At 37.8% G+C, this 13,433-nt stretch overlaps 1 protein-coding gene across 1 annotated transcript in view; it reads left to right on the forward strand.

Annotated features, from left to right (window-relative positions):
• ascc3 (activating signal cointegrator 1 complex subunit 3) overlaps window positions 1-10,815 on the forward strand; it is a 155,605-nt gene extending 144,790 nt beyond the window's left edge. The window contains exons 38-42 of the mRNA XM_059339001.1: window positions 1,204-1,355; window positions 2,315-2,465; window positions 4,976-5,182; window positions 6,378-6,553; window positions 8,607-10,815. Of these exons, the coding sequence (XP_059194984.1) occupies window positions 1,204-1,355; window positions 2,315-2,465; window positions 4,976-5,182; window positions 6,378-6,553; window positions 8,607-8,754 (834 nt within the window). The 3' untranslated portion in view covers window positions 8,755-10,815. The remainder of the gene's footprint in view (window positions 1-1,203; window positions 1,356-2,314; window positions 2,466-4,975; window positions 5,183-6,377; window positions 6,554-8,606) is intronic.
• Window positions 10,816-13,433: the final 2,618 nt, after the last annotated feature.

Raw genomic sequence — 13,433 nt, forward strand, 5'->3', positions numbered from 1 at the left:
TTTTCCATGCTATGTATCTGGCAGTGATATTGCATGGCTCATGGATGTGGTTACTTCTCTGGTGTCCTGCTGCTACCGTTTACCAAAATGGTTCTGGTCTTCTTTATGGTTGATTTTATTGGATGTATGTATATTTTTATTGATACCTAACATATACATAAAGTGAATGGCACTGTCTGACAGACTCACGATGTCACATGTCGGGCTTCATTCCATCCCTGACTGTCAACCAGCCCCACATTGGCTACACTTTTCAACACTCTGTCTCTTCCACTTGCATATCTAATTGCAACCCATGACGCACATGGGTGACAATCGAAAAGTGAGTGAAAGATTATGAATAACAACAAGCTCCCCCTCCTGGAGGGAATTCAGCTGGAAAAACGTGACTCGATTCTTTCGCTCTCCAGCACAAAAGACCAACTATTGCGATCAGACTGCCTGCTGGAGGTCCTGTGGGAATTCTTCAGCAAATCATTTTCACATTTTTTGGGGCTGTCCTTCTGTGGCTGAGAGATTCTTGGGGTCCTGAGAGTTTTTAAAAGGAAAATGTTTCTAAACTTCAAAGTCATGTACTTATGTGATCTGGATGGACTTGAATATGCAAAACGGGACGAATACCTTTTGAGAGTGTTGTTAGTGGGGTGTAAAAAGGCTCTGACCAGAAAATGGCTTAAGAAAAACAAACCAACAATAAATGAGTGGACTGATGTAATCTACAATATATATGTTATGGAGAGAATTACATTTACACTAAGGAACCAAACTGATATTTTTGTAGAGAACTGGTCAAAATGGCTCAGCTATGTGTTAACTGTAAGACCTGATTTTATATAGACGCAAAGATAAGATGTAACCCTTTATGAAGATCTCATTTTTCCCTATTTTCCAGCATCTTTATATTTTTATGTATGATGTGCTTATGTTGACTCTGCTGTTTGTTCTTAATGCACAATCCTTCCCTCGTCATGTTCTGTTGTGTGTTTTTGTGCCCAACTGGCACATATGTTACTAGGAAAAAACGAATAAAAAGTCAATTTAAAAAAAAAAAGAAGAAGAAAGATAATAAATAACAGTAAAAAAAATCAAACCTAACCCTAGAAATGGGCAGAACTAAAAAAGTGAGGATTAACAACTCAACAGCAGGTAAAACCCTGCTGAGTGGCATTAAAAAATATGCTTTCTCCTGTTTCTTCTCCTCAGGCAATGCTGGATGTAGCTGCCAATGAAGGCTGGCTCGTTGCAGCCATCGGCATCTGCAACCTGGTACAGATGATCGTCCAGGGTCGCTGGCTGCACGACTCGTCGTTACTGACGTTGCCACATGTAGAACAACAGGACCTCTATCTGTTCAGGTACAGGTACACATTATCACTTCATACAGCTGCTATGCCTGTGTGAGTTGCAGCTAACTCTCGTAGATGTTCTCCCAACTATGTGTAGAATCAGTGACATTCTTTTCATGTGTCATCCGAAGGACTGCAGGTGTTTAGACTTTCTTTTTAATGAATAAACATTAATCATCAATTATTTATAACTTATTTATGTGTACATTTATTTATACATTTTAACTGGGTCTCCTTACTGTTCTCTTTACTAAGAAACAGCGCCCCCAAAGATCCGGCTTGTGGCCGTAAATATATGACATCTCGATATTTTTATTTAGGACTGAGCTTACTAGCGTTATTGTGATGTTACTTTTTCCTGTCGAAGTGGTTTTACTGGCCGGTCTGGAACCGGGGACCTTTCCCCCGCTCATCTATTGGTTGGTGATTGTGTTACGTCCCTGAGACTTGAGATAATATCAAACACGTTTGATATGATCAAACCCAAGACTAGGAAAAGACTGATATGAAACAGTGCAGATTACTACCTTGTCTACTACCTTACTACCTTACAGTCTGTGGCCTAGAGGTTGTGGGATTATTAAAGTAATCTTCTTTTTCTAAACTTAACGATGGAGATGACGGGAGCGCCGTGACTCCAGTAAAACTCTAGATTTACTAAAGACTTTCAGTTTTTAGTCTGGGACTTTTGGTGTAAGCCCAGCATTAGATTGTGGAACAAACGCCATCATGTACATTCTGAAGACCTCCCATACACATACAAAGTCCCACATATAGTATGTTCAGTTTTTCCAGGCACACACCATAAGGATATCCAGGCCTGCATCCTACAGTGTCAAAATAATTTTGTGCTGAATCAATGAAAATGAAGAGAGGGATGTGAAAGATGAGAGAAGCAAAGGGTAGGATTAGCTGTGATGCTGCTAATCATGATCAAGAATCTCTCCCCTCCGTCTCTCTCTACATAGGAAATGGACAAACAGGAAGGGGAGGAGCAATGTGGGGGAATTCAGCAGGCCAATTGAAGGACTTCCAGAGCTCATTGCTGCCTGCAACGGAAAGGAAAATGTTTTCGCTGCAATTGTTGGCCAAGAGTTTCACTCACATCAGACTGCCCAGGTGAGATTACAAACATTACCACACCAAGAACACGTTGGGAATATATCAGTTAAATATGCACTTTGGGGATCATTGATTTATTTCAGAAATATCAGAAAACAGGACTTCGGTTTGATGGGGTAGTGAGCAGACAGATGAGCGAGGGGCTCCGGTCAAACTTTTCATATACTTCCCCAATCTAATTACCTGTCTGCACTTTTAAGACCAACCGACATTTTCGTACATATATCTAAAGCAGCGGTACTCAATAGGCGGCCCCCGGGCCACATCCGGCCCACCGTCCACCTATTTGTGGCCCCCAAATTGTTATTTCTTCATTATGGGTTTTGGTTGGGTCAGTACTTGTACATCGGGACTTGTCTCCATGCCAACGGTACACAGACAGCCTGTTACTGGGTCACGCTGCGAGAACAATTTTTAACTCTCACTTTTGTTTTTGGAGCGGTTCACATATTGACACTTTGCCAGCTGTAGCATAGACTCACAAATGAACACTTGAATCAGTGTGTCCGCCTGGCCATCACACCATTTGAGCCAAAGTTCCAAACATTGGCAAAAGACTCAAGATGCCATTTCTCTCATTACGCAGTGTTTCACACTGACACACTTTGAATGTAAAATAGTTTTTCATTGCACTTTAATTCCTGAGATCTTAATATGTTTGTTTACCAAAGGACTCTATGGAGGTGTTGATTTCTTTTTGTTAAACTGAACATTTGGTTTGATTTTAGCATGCTTGATTGTTAACCACCTCCTAATATATTTGTTTTGGTTTCATAACGGGTTATTTCTTGTTTTATTCAACTATTTATTTTTAATTTATGTCAAAATAGAAATTATATTTTATTTAAATTCATATTTTTGTTGTTTTGAATAAAAAACCCAAATACAGGTACATCTCAAAAAATTTGAATATCGCGAAAAAGTATGTTAATATATATAGCCTGTATTTCTTGTAATTTTGATGATTCTGGCTTACAGATAATGAAAACATCTCAAAATAACAACAACAAAAAAAGACTTTAATACATTTTACAACAATGATCTTCATAAAGCGCATGCAGATCACAAACTATCTCTGTCTCTCTCTCTCTCTCTCTCTCTCACACACACACACACACACACACACACCATTAACAGTGATGTGCCATGAGCAGTCCTGCCACTGTGGTCCCAGATACCTTCAGGATCCCCAATTACAGCTCCATTGATAGGGTTTACAGCTCCAATTTAAGTGCTAATTGCAGCAGTAATGAGAGTGTCCGGGCACAACGGCAGACCCTGTGGCTTCACCCAATCAGTGTCCCCGCTTTCTTCCTTCCCCACCTTTACTCCTCAACATCTCCCCCCCACAGTGTGGTAGCCTCTTTAATTAAATAATTAGATGTGCAGCAGCATTCCTGTCTGACTTGCCCAGGGAGAGTAATCCTCACATAAATAGCTTTTGCCAGGTGAATCAGAGAGGCTTTTCTCCTCCCAGCACTAAATACACACACACACACACACACACACACACACACACACACATACACACACACACGTGTACCCCCTTCCACCAGTGTTTTTTTACTGTGACTTTCTCTGTGCCTTTATCTTTTTTATGTCTCATGTCTTTGTCATGGTTGACTTCCTGTACAGTAGCTTCAAACTCCCATTTTCTTTTTTCTCTCAGAATTCTCTCTTTTCTTTCTGAGCTCCACTTTAATATCATATAAGAATATTTGAAGGAATAGGGTGCCCAGTGGGAAATAAACCTTTTGGGTTTGGCACTATATTCATGATGCTAATAATACATTTTATTAAGTGCTTTTCTAGACCTAATAGGCCAACAGACAAGATACAGTAACATTAGGCATAAAGGACACAACATTGCAACTGTGTGTCAAGTTGTTCTGGTCAAAAATATTGACTAAAGATGACTATTTATTTATTGAAGCCTATTATGGTGTATAAAGGGTCATAACATTAGGGAAGGCTTTCTGAAGTCCAGTCAATGTTCAACTGTGTCCCATAAGTTGTTGCAGCAATTTTTGGGTCGATACCATTTGTTGCACACATTTGGTGCTGAATAATGCAATTTTATTCATATCGAGAATAGATAAAAATGGTCCAAAAAAAACTTCAGAATATCACATTAATATGCCAAGACCTTTGGAAGAACATAGTAGAATCAATGATGAGATTTGGGTTCAAAAACTTTTGTCATTTTGGAGATTTCCGTATTTTCAGCGATTGGATGACGAGCACTTCTGTTCTACAAACTGCTGAGAAACCCTCTTATTGTCAATACCTAGGGAAGCTGCACATCCTCGACCTGATTTCCTGACATGCTTGGAGTCTATAGCTTCCGTAGATCTTATAGTTCCATATGATATCAGTATCTCCAGTATACTCCTAAAATTGAGCCTGCTACGCCCTCCGGAAGAAAAAAAAAGTTGGAGTTCGCCAGCGGTATTTCTGAATAGTAACTGGTTAATACAATTTTTTTTTTTTTATTTCTACCTCATCAGGCATGGTTCTTCCTGAGTCATCTCCCAGTGCTGGAGGTACAGATGAGTGTGAAGGGCTGGTGGGAGGCGAGCCAGGAGCAGACTGAGCGTCGCCTGCCAGCAGCAGGAGGAAACCTCAAGGAGGAGCGCTGCTGGCTGGATGTCCATGCTGACCAGGAGTACGTCCTCCAGGTGTCACTGAGACGCATCAACATGGGCCAGCAGAGGGTCAGTATACCCAATACCAATACTCCAGTCCAAGACATAACACATAGAACACCAATTAGTGCACAAGTTAAAATTAAGTTCTTGAATATTCAGTTATATATGTAAAATGTCAAATATACTGCTGCAGGAGACATTTTATTTAGATGAATGTATAACTGATAACTGATATATATATATATATATACATATATACATATATACGTGTGTGTATATATATATAGGTGTTTATATGTGTATATATATATATATATATATATATATATACATATATATGTGTATATACATGTATATATATGTGTGTATATACATGTATATATATATACATATATTCGTATATATGTGTGTGTATATATATATATATATATATACATGTATATATATATACGTGTGTATATATATATATACATATATACATATATTCGTATATATATGTATATATATATATATATACACATGTATATATATATGTGTGTGTGTGTATATATACATGTATACATACATTGGTATATATGTATATTGTTCATTGATGCTGTAATGTAAGGGCAGCATGGCATTTGTTTTGTACAAAATAATTTTTCATGTTATGACTGCAAAGAGTTGAATGTATAAAAGGCTCACAAACATTATTTCACACTACATCATTAAACATGTTCAAGAAATCACTTCACAATAGATTTTAGAAAACATTGGTTCAACTAATTTATTTTATTGTACAATAACACTTGGATTTAGATTTCATAACTTGATTTTTTGTTTGATGACCTTGGTATTGACACCAACTGAAAGTGACTTTCTCTCTATCATATGAACCTGATAAGCAGTAAATTAAAAGTAAGGATAGGGTGCTCTATGAAACAGAGGATGATCAGATTTCAATACATTTGCTAACTAAACTGAACACCCCTGCATAAATATTCCTGTAAAAGGAAGAGAATGCACTGCTGGGTCTTTTTTCTGTTTCAATTGTCCCAGTCCATTATCTCAATTGACAACTGGGATACAGTGATATATCACAAAACAACGCAAACTCTCTGTCAGCTGTAGTATTGCATGTAGCTTTATCTCTGTGTGAAGTTTATGGTATCTTATATATCTTGTATTTTGTTCAGAAATGACAGAAAGGCGTCTCAGCTGAGATCTCATACTGAAAGCAACTTGATATGCTGGGTACATTAGCCTCTATGTGTCATTTCAGAGGAAGCAAGACAGTAAGGCCCAGGCTCCCAGGTTCCCCAAGGCCAAGGATGAAGGCTGGTTCCTGGTCCTGGGAGAGGTGGACCGCAGGGAGTTGCTGGCTGTCAAACGGGTTGGATACGTGCGACACCACACAGCCGTGTCTGTGGCCTTCTACACACCAGAGAAGACTGGAAAGTAAGCAGCTATACAGAATAAAAAGAATGAATCCATGCAAAGGCAATCTGTGAATCTTCCGTTCAATCCATATCCGTTTGGAAATCAAAACACAAAAAACGAAAAAACAAGTTTGATTTCGTGTTGAATTTTTTTATTAAAAACATTTTCAAGTAAAAAAAGAGATTGTTTTATCCAAAATATGCCTGTAAAATACAAATTGATTTTCATTTCTCGTTTTATTTTACATTTTTCCCCTTTACATAAGAAGATGGGGAATGAGACAAACAGAAATTTAAAAAATGGGCAATTTGTTACATCTCCCCCGCCGTGCTCCGGAAGGTATATATGCGGCATAAACGTAGATTTGTTGACAACCGTGGCACATAGAGCTATGGCATCACTTGAGCTGTTCACTGATTCACATTATATTATTGATTTGTTCCAAAACAGAATTACATATTCAGACATATCTGGCCGAGATGGGTGTGCAGAACTGCATCGACCTGATGAAAGAGGTTGCGGTTGCGGTTGCGGGAACCTCTGGGTCATAGAATCCATGACCACATGACCACTAAGTTGCAAAATGTAAATTTTCTAAATCAACATTCGGGCCCTTATCCTCATACTTGATATCCTGGTCATGCATTGTTTAAAGTGGGACTTTTGTATAATGTTAATGTTAATTAATGAAAAAACTGGTCACTTTTTGTTATCCATGTTTTGATTTCCAAACGGATATGGATTGAACGGAAGATACACGGATTAAAGGCCTGTCACAATAACTATTTTTGTTTGACAATATATTGTCCTGGAAATTATCATAATGAACAATATTATTGTAATTCTAAAACATATTAATGAGTTAATAGTATTATGATATGATTGTAATGCAAGTACATCCAAATTGTACTAAATTCTTCACAATATTTAGACATCATTTTTTAATCTTTGAAAATATCTAGAGTTTGAGTGTTGACCAGCAGCACCTGGTCATATGTTACTTGTATTGTGAAGATAAAGGAAATCAAGTCCATGCTGAAATTTATTCAGAGATTAAAAAAGGAGAGATATGACTGACTTGAAAGCAAGACTTATACATAGCACTATAAATCAGTCATGTCACCAGAATATACATTTCTTCCAGCTACTTTCAGATTCCCTGATGCTGCCAATCCCATAAAAAGACCAAAACAATGTGTTAGTAACTTCCCCCCTCTGCGGCTCTCAGCCCACAGCCCACTGACTGTTTTCTACTCAAGATGTCATATTTGAAAAGTGGTTCACAAGTTCTTAGCTTAAACATAAACAAAACTGGCTTTATACAGTTTCCAATTTAAAACTAAAAAAAGGATTATTTACATTTTGAAAAACAACCAAGCCCATTTTTGATATTGAGGTTTTACCCAATGGTGGAAAGTAACTAAGTACATTTACTCAAGTACTCTACTTAAGTAAGTTTTTGAGGTACTTGTACTTTACTTAAGTATTTCCATTTTATGTAACTTTATACTTCTACTCCACTACACTTAGAGGCAAATATTGTACCTTTTACTCCACTACATTTAGCTGACAGCTTTAGTTACTTTTCCAGTCGAGATTTAACATGCAAAAAAAACATGTGATCAATACAAAATGATTATGTATTTTTATTAATTAAACCACATATCAGCAAATTAAGTAGTTAAAATGAACCCTACCTGGATAAAAGTAAAATGCTGCTTACAAAAATGCATCATTACAAATAATCTAATAGTATATTTGAAATATATATATATAACAATGTGAGTGGGTCCATTCTGCATCACGGGTACTTTTACTTTTTGTACTTTAAGTACATTTTGATGCTGATACTTTTGTACTTTAACTTCAGTAAGTTTTGAATGCAGGACTTTTACTTGTAGTGGAGTAATTTCACAGTGAGGTATTAGTGCTTTTACTTAAGTAAGGGATCTGAATACTTCTTCCACCACTGGTTTTACCATTGCTGCCAGAAATGACCATAGCAGCAACAAACCCTGTGTTTCCATGCTTCTTTCTTTCACCTGTTGACCCACATTCATTCTGCTTTCAGGTGTATCTACACACTGTACCTGATGAGTGACAGCTATCTTGGTCTTGACCAGCAGTACGACATCCACCTGAATGTGACACCTGCCAGCATCACGGCTCAGGTCAACACAGAGGTGTCTGACTCAGTGAGCAGCCTGTCCGTCAGCTGAGGACCGCTGACGCAACAAGTCAATGATCAGCAGATGATGTGATGAATCTGGAGCACAAATTATGTGTTATAGGATGTTTTCTGGCACCTTCATGCTGTTGTGTCACTGACCTGTGACGATCAGCCAATGACAGGTTGCCAGTTTTTATCAGCTTCTCTTATCTACTTCTGCTTCAGTTCATAATTTCTATCACTGGCAGTGACCTTAGCCTCTCACGTCTATATTGCATTCTGGTCAGCTGAAGCTACTGTTTTTGTTTTTGTATACATTTGTATGGATATGGATTTGTCAGATTATTCAACATCAATGTGAAATTGGGTGGTGTAGAAGAGTATAAGTTGATTATTTCAAAAGGAAAGTTTTAGTTCACTCAAAATATATTTTATGTTTTTTATTTGATTGATTCAACCAAATTTAACGCTGATTTAAATCACGAAGTGTGCTGCACTTCTGGCCTCACCTCAATCAGTGAGTCATTTATTCTTTGACGAGTGGTGCAAAATACCATCAATGATACAGTTATAGAGTTAGAGTTATGTCCAGTTTCTGAAGGTTTCAAAGTCTGTTTTTCTAAAACAAATACAACATAACATTCTTTTGCAAAAAGGATGCAACCAGTCCTCAGTATCTGAAAATCCCATGAAAGCTGGTCACTTTTGTCAGTGAGAATAAAGGCCTCTGTATGCTCAGCACACACTTTCACACAGTCTCTCCTTGTAGCCATCGATTGTGTGGCACTTGGTTGTACACACAAAACTGAAAGAAGTAGCTCTGTGAATAATGAAAATAAAAAGAGCTTCAGACAGCAGTTGCTGTGTAGAAATATGTCTAAAACCCCCTTTACCCTGATGCTGCCACTGGAAAGAGGGTTTCAGACACTGTTACTGTATATGATCCAAGTTTCAGAAATGATGGTACATTGTGGGAGAAGGTTCAGCTTCTAGCCCTCCAAAGAGCAGACTTCTATCAGCTACATCCATTCCAGAAGGAGAAAGAGCTTATGCCAGTGAAACATTCACTTCCATTTATAATGCCACCATAGTTTGTCTGGACAAAGTTCCACAACATCTACTTAAGAATATGTAACAGAGGCTACTATAGAGTTATTTAAAATAAATATTCATGTGACAATAAAATACACAAGTTGGCAATATAGTCAATAAACTTTCACTATAGTGTGTTTCCGATCTATGCTTTCAAATCACAAACCTCTCTGCTGCCGTTAGACAGTTAGTCTACCTTTGCTTCCACTGGGGCTTCACCAGCATTTCTCTGACACTACAGGCGGAAAATATATATCCAAACTTGAGATGTGTTCAGAAAAGAAACATGCCTTACAGATTTAACTTGACAGAGAATAATACAGCAGCAATTGCAGTTATGTATGACTCGGCGTTCTGTTGTTAGCCTGACCAAATATGAATGAATGGTTGCAATGTATGAAAAAGATAAACTTGCGTTTTAGGGATTTCTTTAAAAAAAACACACAAAAAAACAAGAGAAGACAGAAATAGAATTAGACCCCCACATACATCCATGAACTAAACCAACCTATAACCACCACTGTGGCCTTATGGGAGAAAGAACAAGGGGTGAATGTTGCTGATGGATGATAATTGAAATGGTAACAGCACCTCACCACAACACTAGTCATAGTGTTAGGGGTGGTGTTAGGGTTTAGTAACACAATATGATCAGATATAATAACTGATTTAGAAGGGGATGTTTTTAATTTAATTTGAATAGGCTATGACAACAGAAATATGCAATGGTTGAAATTTTGAAGTGTGTTTCAGAGAGTTGGTCAACTGCTGGTAAATCATTTGAATGTGTTCATCAGATTCTAAATAAAATAAAATAAATATTAAAATTAAAAATGAACTTCTGATCCTTCTTGTGGTTGTACATCTCAGTTGTTGTCCATATTGAACAGTATTCCTAAAGTTGGGCTGAGTAACATCTCAGATACAGGTTCCAACCGGCCAAGTAGTCCTGTAGATGAACATGGGCTGGACTTAGAAAAAAATGTCCCTACATATTTTTAAACTTTCCAATAATGTACTCTAGTATTAAAAATCCTGATTATAACTCATCACAGATTTAGAATACCCCCTGCCCCCACACCCTTACATCAGCAAGGCCTGTTTTCAGACATTATGTCTTGGTAAAGTAAGAGAAGCATTACTAATCAAATGAACAATGCCCTTGTTCTATTCAAGTGGGCTAAGAAGTGGCCTAGAAGCAGCCTAATGGAATTCAGCCATTATTCACCTGATTCTTAACCTGTGTTTATCCTACCAGCCAAACTGGCTTATTGGCACTGAATATTGCCAATGGCATCTTCAGATGCTGGATTCTGGGCTGTGCACTAATGTGATGCTCCCTGTAAGCATAGGCGTAATTTATGGGGGGATGGTTGGTTTGCAACCCAACCAGCCACCACAACCCACCCAATATAATACCATAATTATTGATAATGAAATTTAAGTATTATAAACACGACAATGTGGTAGATTTTCTCAATTTAGCAGTAAAAAATAGTGATGTTTGAAAAAAGGATGTAAAATACTTGATTGCAGCTCACAGGGCTGAGGTTTAACAAGCGTTCTTACACAAGGAGACCAGGCCAAAAGAAGTTTTGATTGTTGTGAATGTGATTTATGCTATATTTTCACTATATTTTTTAATTGATGGCTCAGCCCACCGTGTTTTTGTTATACAGAATCAGTTCTATTTATCCCTTTGGGATCATCTCAAATGTAGGAGCATTAACAACCAAATTTACATTAAAATATCATTATTCAAGTTGAATTTCAAATTTAAAAATAACATCATCTCAAATCACAAAGTCCTGATAATCAAACAGAAGCCAACAGTAAAGGATAGTTAGTGCTTGTATACAATTACATTTGATTGGCACACTAAGGCTACGTTTATACTACATGACTCATGTTTAAACCTGATCTCTGGGCTCTAACCCACTTATGTAGGTTATTTTATTTGCGGGGTGTATTAAGTATTGACAGGAGGGTCATGGACATCTTCATCACCTGGTGAAGGTCGAGCCATCTTCAGATCAACACCTTGACTTTTGGAGGCCCAGGCTCCACCCATAACCACTCTCTGGTTCAGACTCACAGGTACTTAGGACTGCACCTGGATGGAAGACTGGACTGGTCCTTGAGAATTAGAAAACCTATACAGGAAAGGGCCAAGCTGACTTCCTGAGGAGGCTCAGGAAACATCTGCAGATGTTGTACTAAACTGCCGTTGCCAGCGTCTTCTTCTATGGTGTAGTGTGCTCAGGAGGCAGCGTCATTTTCATTCGTTTCATTTCAAAGTTTATTTAACAGGACACAACAACCATTGGCCAGAGTTAGCTATATAGCTTATTTGCATCTGTGGTCTCTGGGCAGGAACACATCAAAATAACAACGATCAGAAAGAGGAGGGATGTTATGAAGCAGGACAAGCTAATGAGGAAAGCTCAGAAAGTCCCTAAGATCAGTGGCAGAGAAAAGGTCCCTTAAAAAACTGCTGTCCATTATGGGCAATACTCTGCACAGGCAGAGGAGCATATTCAGTCCCTGTCCTGCTCAACAGACAGACTTAGGGGGGTCATTGATACCTCAGGCCATGTGTCTCTTTAATCCCTCCTATGTTTTGTTATATCATTGTGCGCTTTTATGTATTTTATTTTTAATTCATGCAGCTTTGATGTTGTGACTGATCTTTCTCTCTCTCTCTCTGCTCTCTCTCTCTCTCTCTCTCTCTCTCTCTCTCTCTCTCTCTCTCTGTAAGACAGGTTCTTGTAGTATTTTTAGACAATTTATGTTAAATAATTGACAGGTTTAAACCAACTATGACATAATAATAATAAAAGGATTGAGTGTTTTTATTACCACAGTCACATGCGTATATGTGAAAATAAACCATGTTGGGAGATAACTCTAATTACAGCAGTTGAATTGAAAGTTAAAGGGTAAATTGTGACATTTGTTGACGTGTGTTTTTTTAAATTCCCAGAACAGGTTTTTTCCGGGTGTTGAGTCCCCTTGGGGGAGAATATGGTCTGCATTTCTTAAATCCTTGCTATGCCCTTATAGCAGCAGAAGTGAATTGAGATATACTTTCTTAAACTTATCACATTATAGGCTACTGTTTTTTTACCCTGCTTAAATGTTGTTAAACTGACTGTATTTGACCTTTGCCACTATAGAACAAAATTCAGTTGCAATTTTCATGCAACAATGTCAACCCCCAATTCCTCTCACTCTCAGTGCATTATGTACTTTCAATGGAGTACATGAGAACAGGTTTACTGTGACTGAGGGTCTTGAAACTGGAATTTGTTACAGGGACCCTCAAGTCAGTTGATGTGTTTTAGTGCTGCATATTTTCAAATAAATAGCAGACAACTGCCCCTGGGCCTTAGAGGCCCTGAGGCAAGAACTTGGTGTGAAGTTTATTAATTACAAATGTTGATATGAATAAGCTGAAACACATAAAGTGAACATATAGGCCAACGCTGCTATTTGTTTTTACCTCATCTCAATGCGCGTTTTGTAAAGAGCGCTGTGTTAAATTAAACCTTTAATGTTTTACTGCATATTGTGCTGAAGTGTTGCATAGGCTATTTTCAAACACTAGCACTAATAATTCATTACAGTTAATCTGTC

The sequence above is a fragment of the Centropristis striata genome, chromosome 8 (assembly GCF_030273125.1).
Source record: "Centropristis striata isolate RG_2023a ecotype Rhode Island chromosome 8, C.striata_1.0, whole genome shotgun sequence".
Classification (NCBI taxonomy): domain Eukaryota; kingdom Metazoa; phylum Chordata; class Actinopteri; order Perciformes; family Serranidae; genus Centropristis; species Centropristis striata.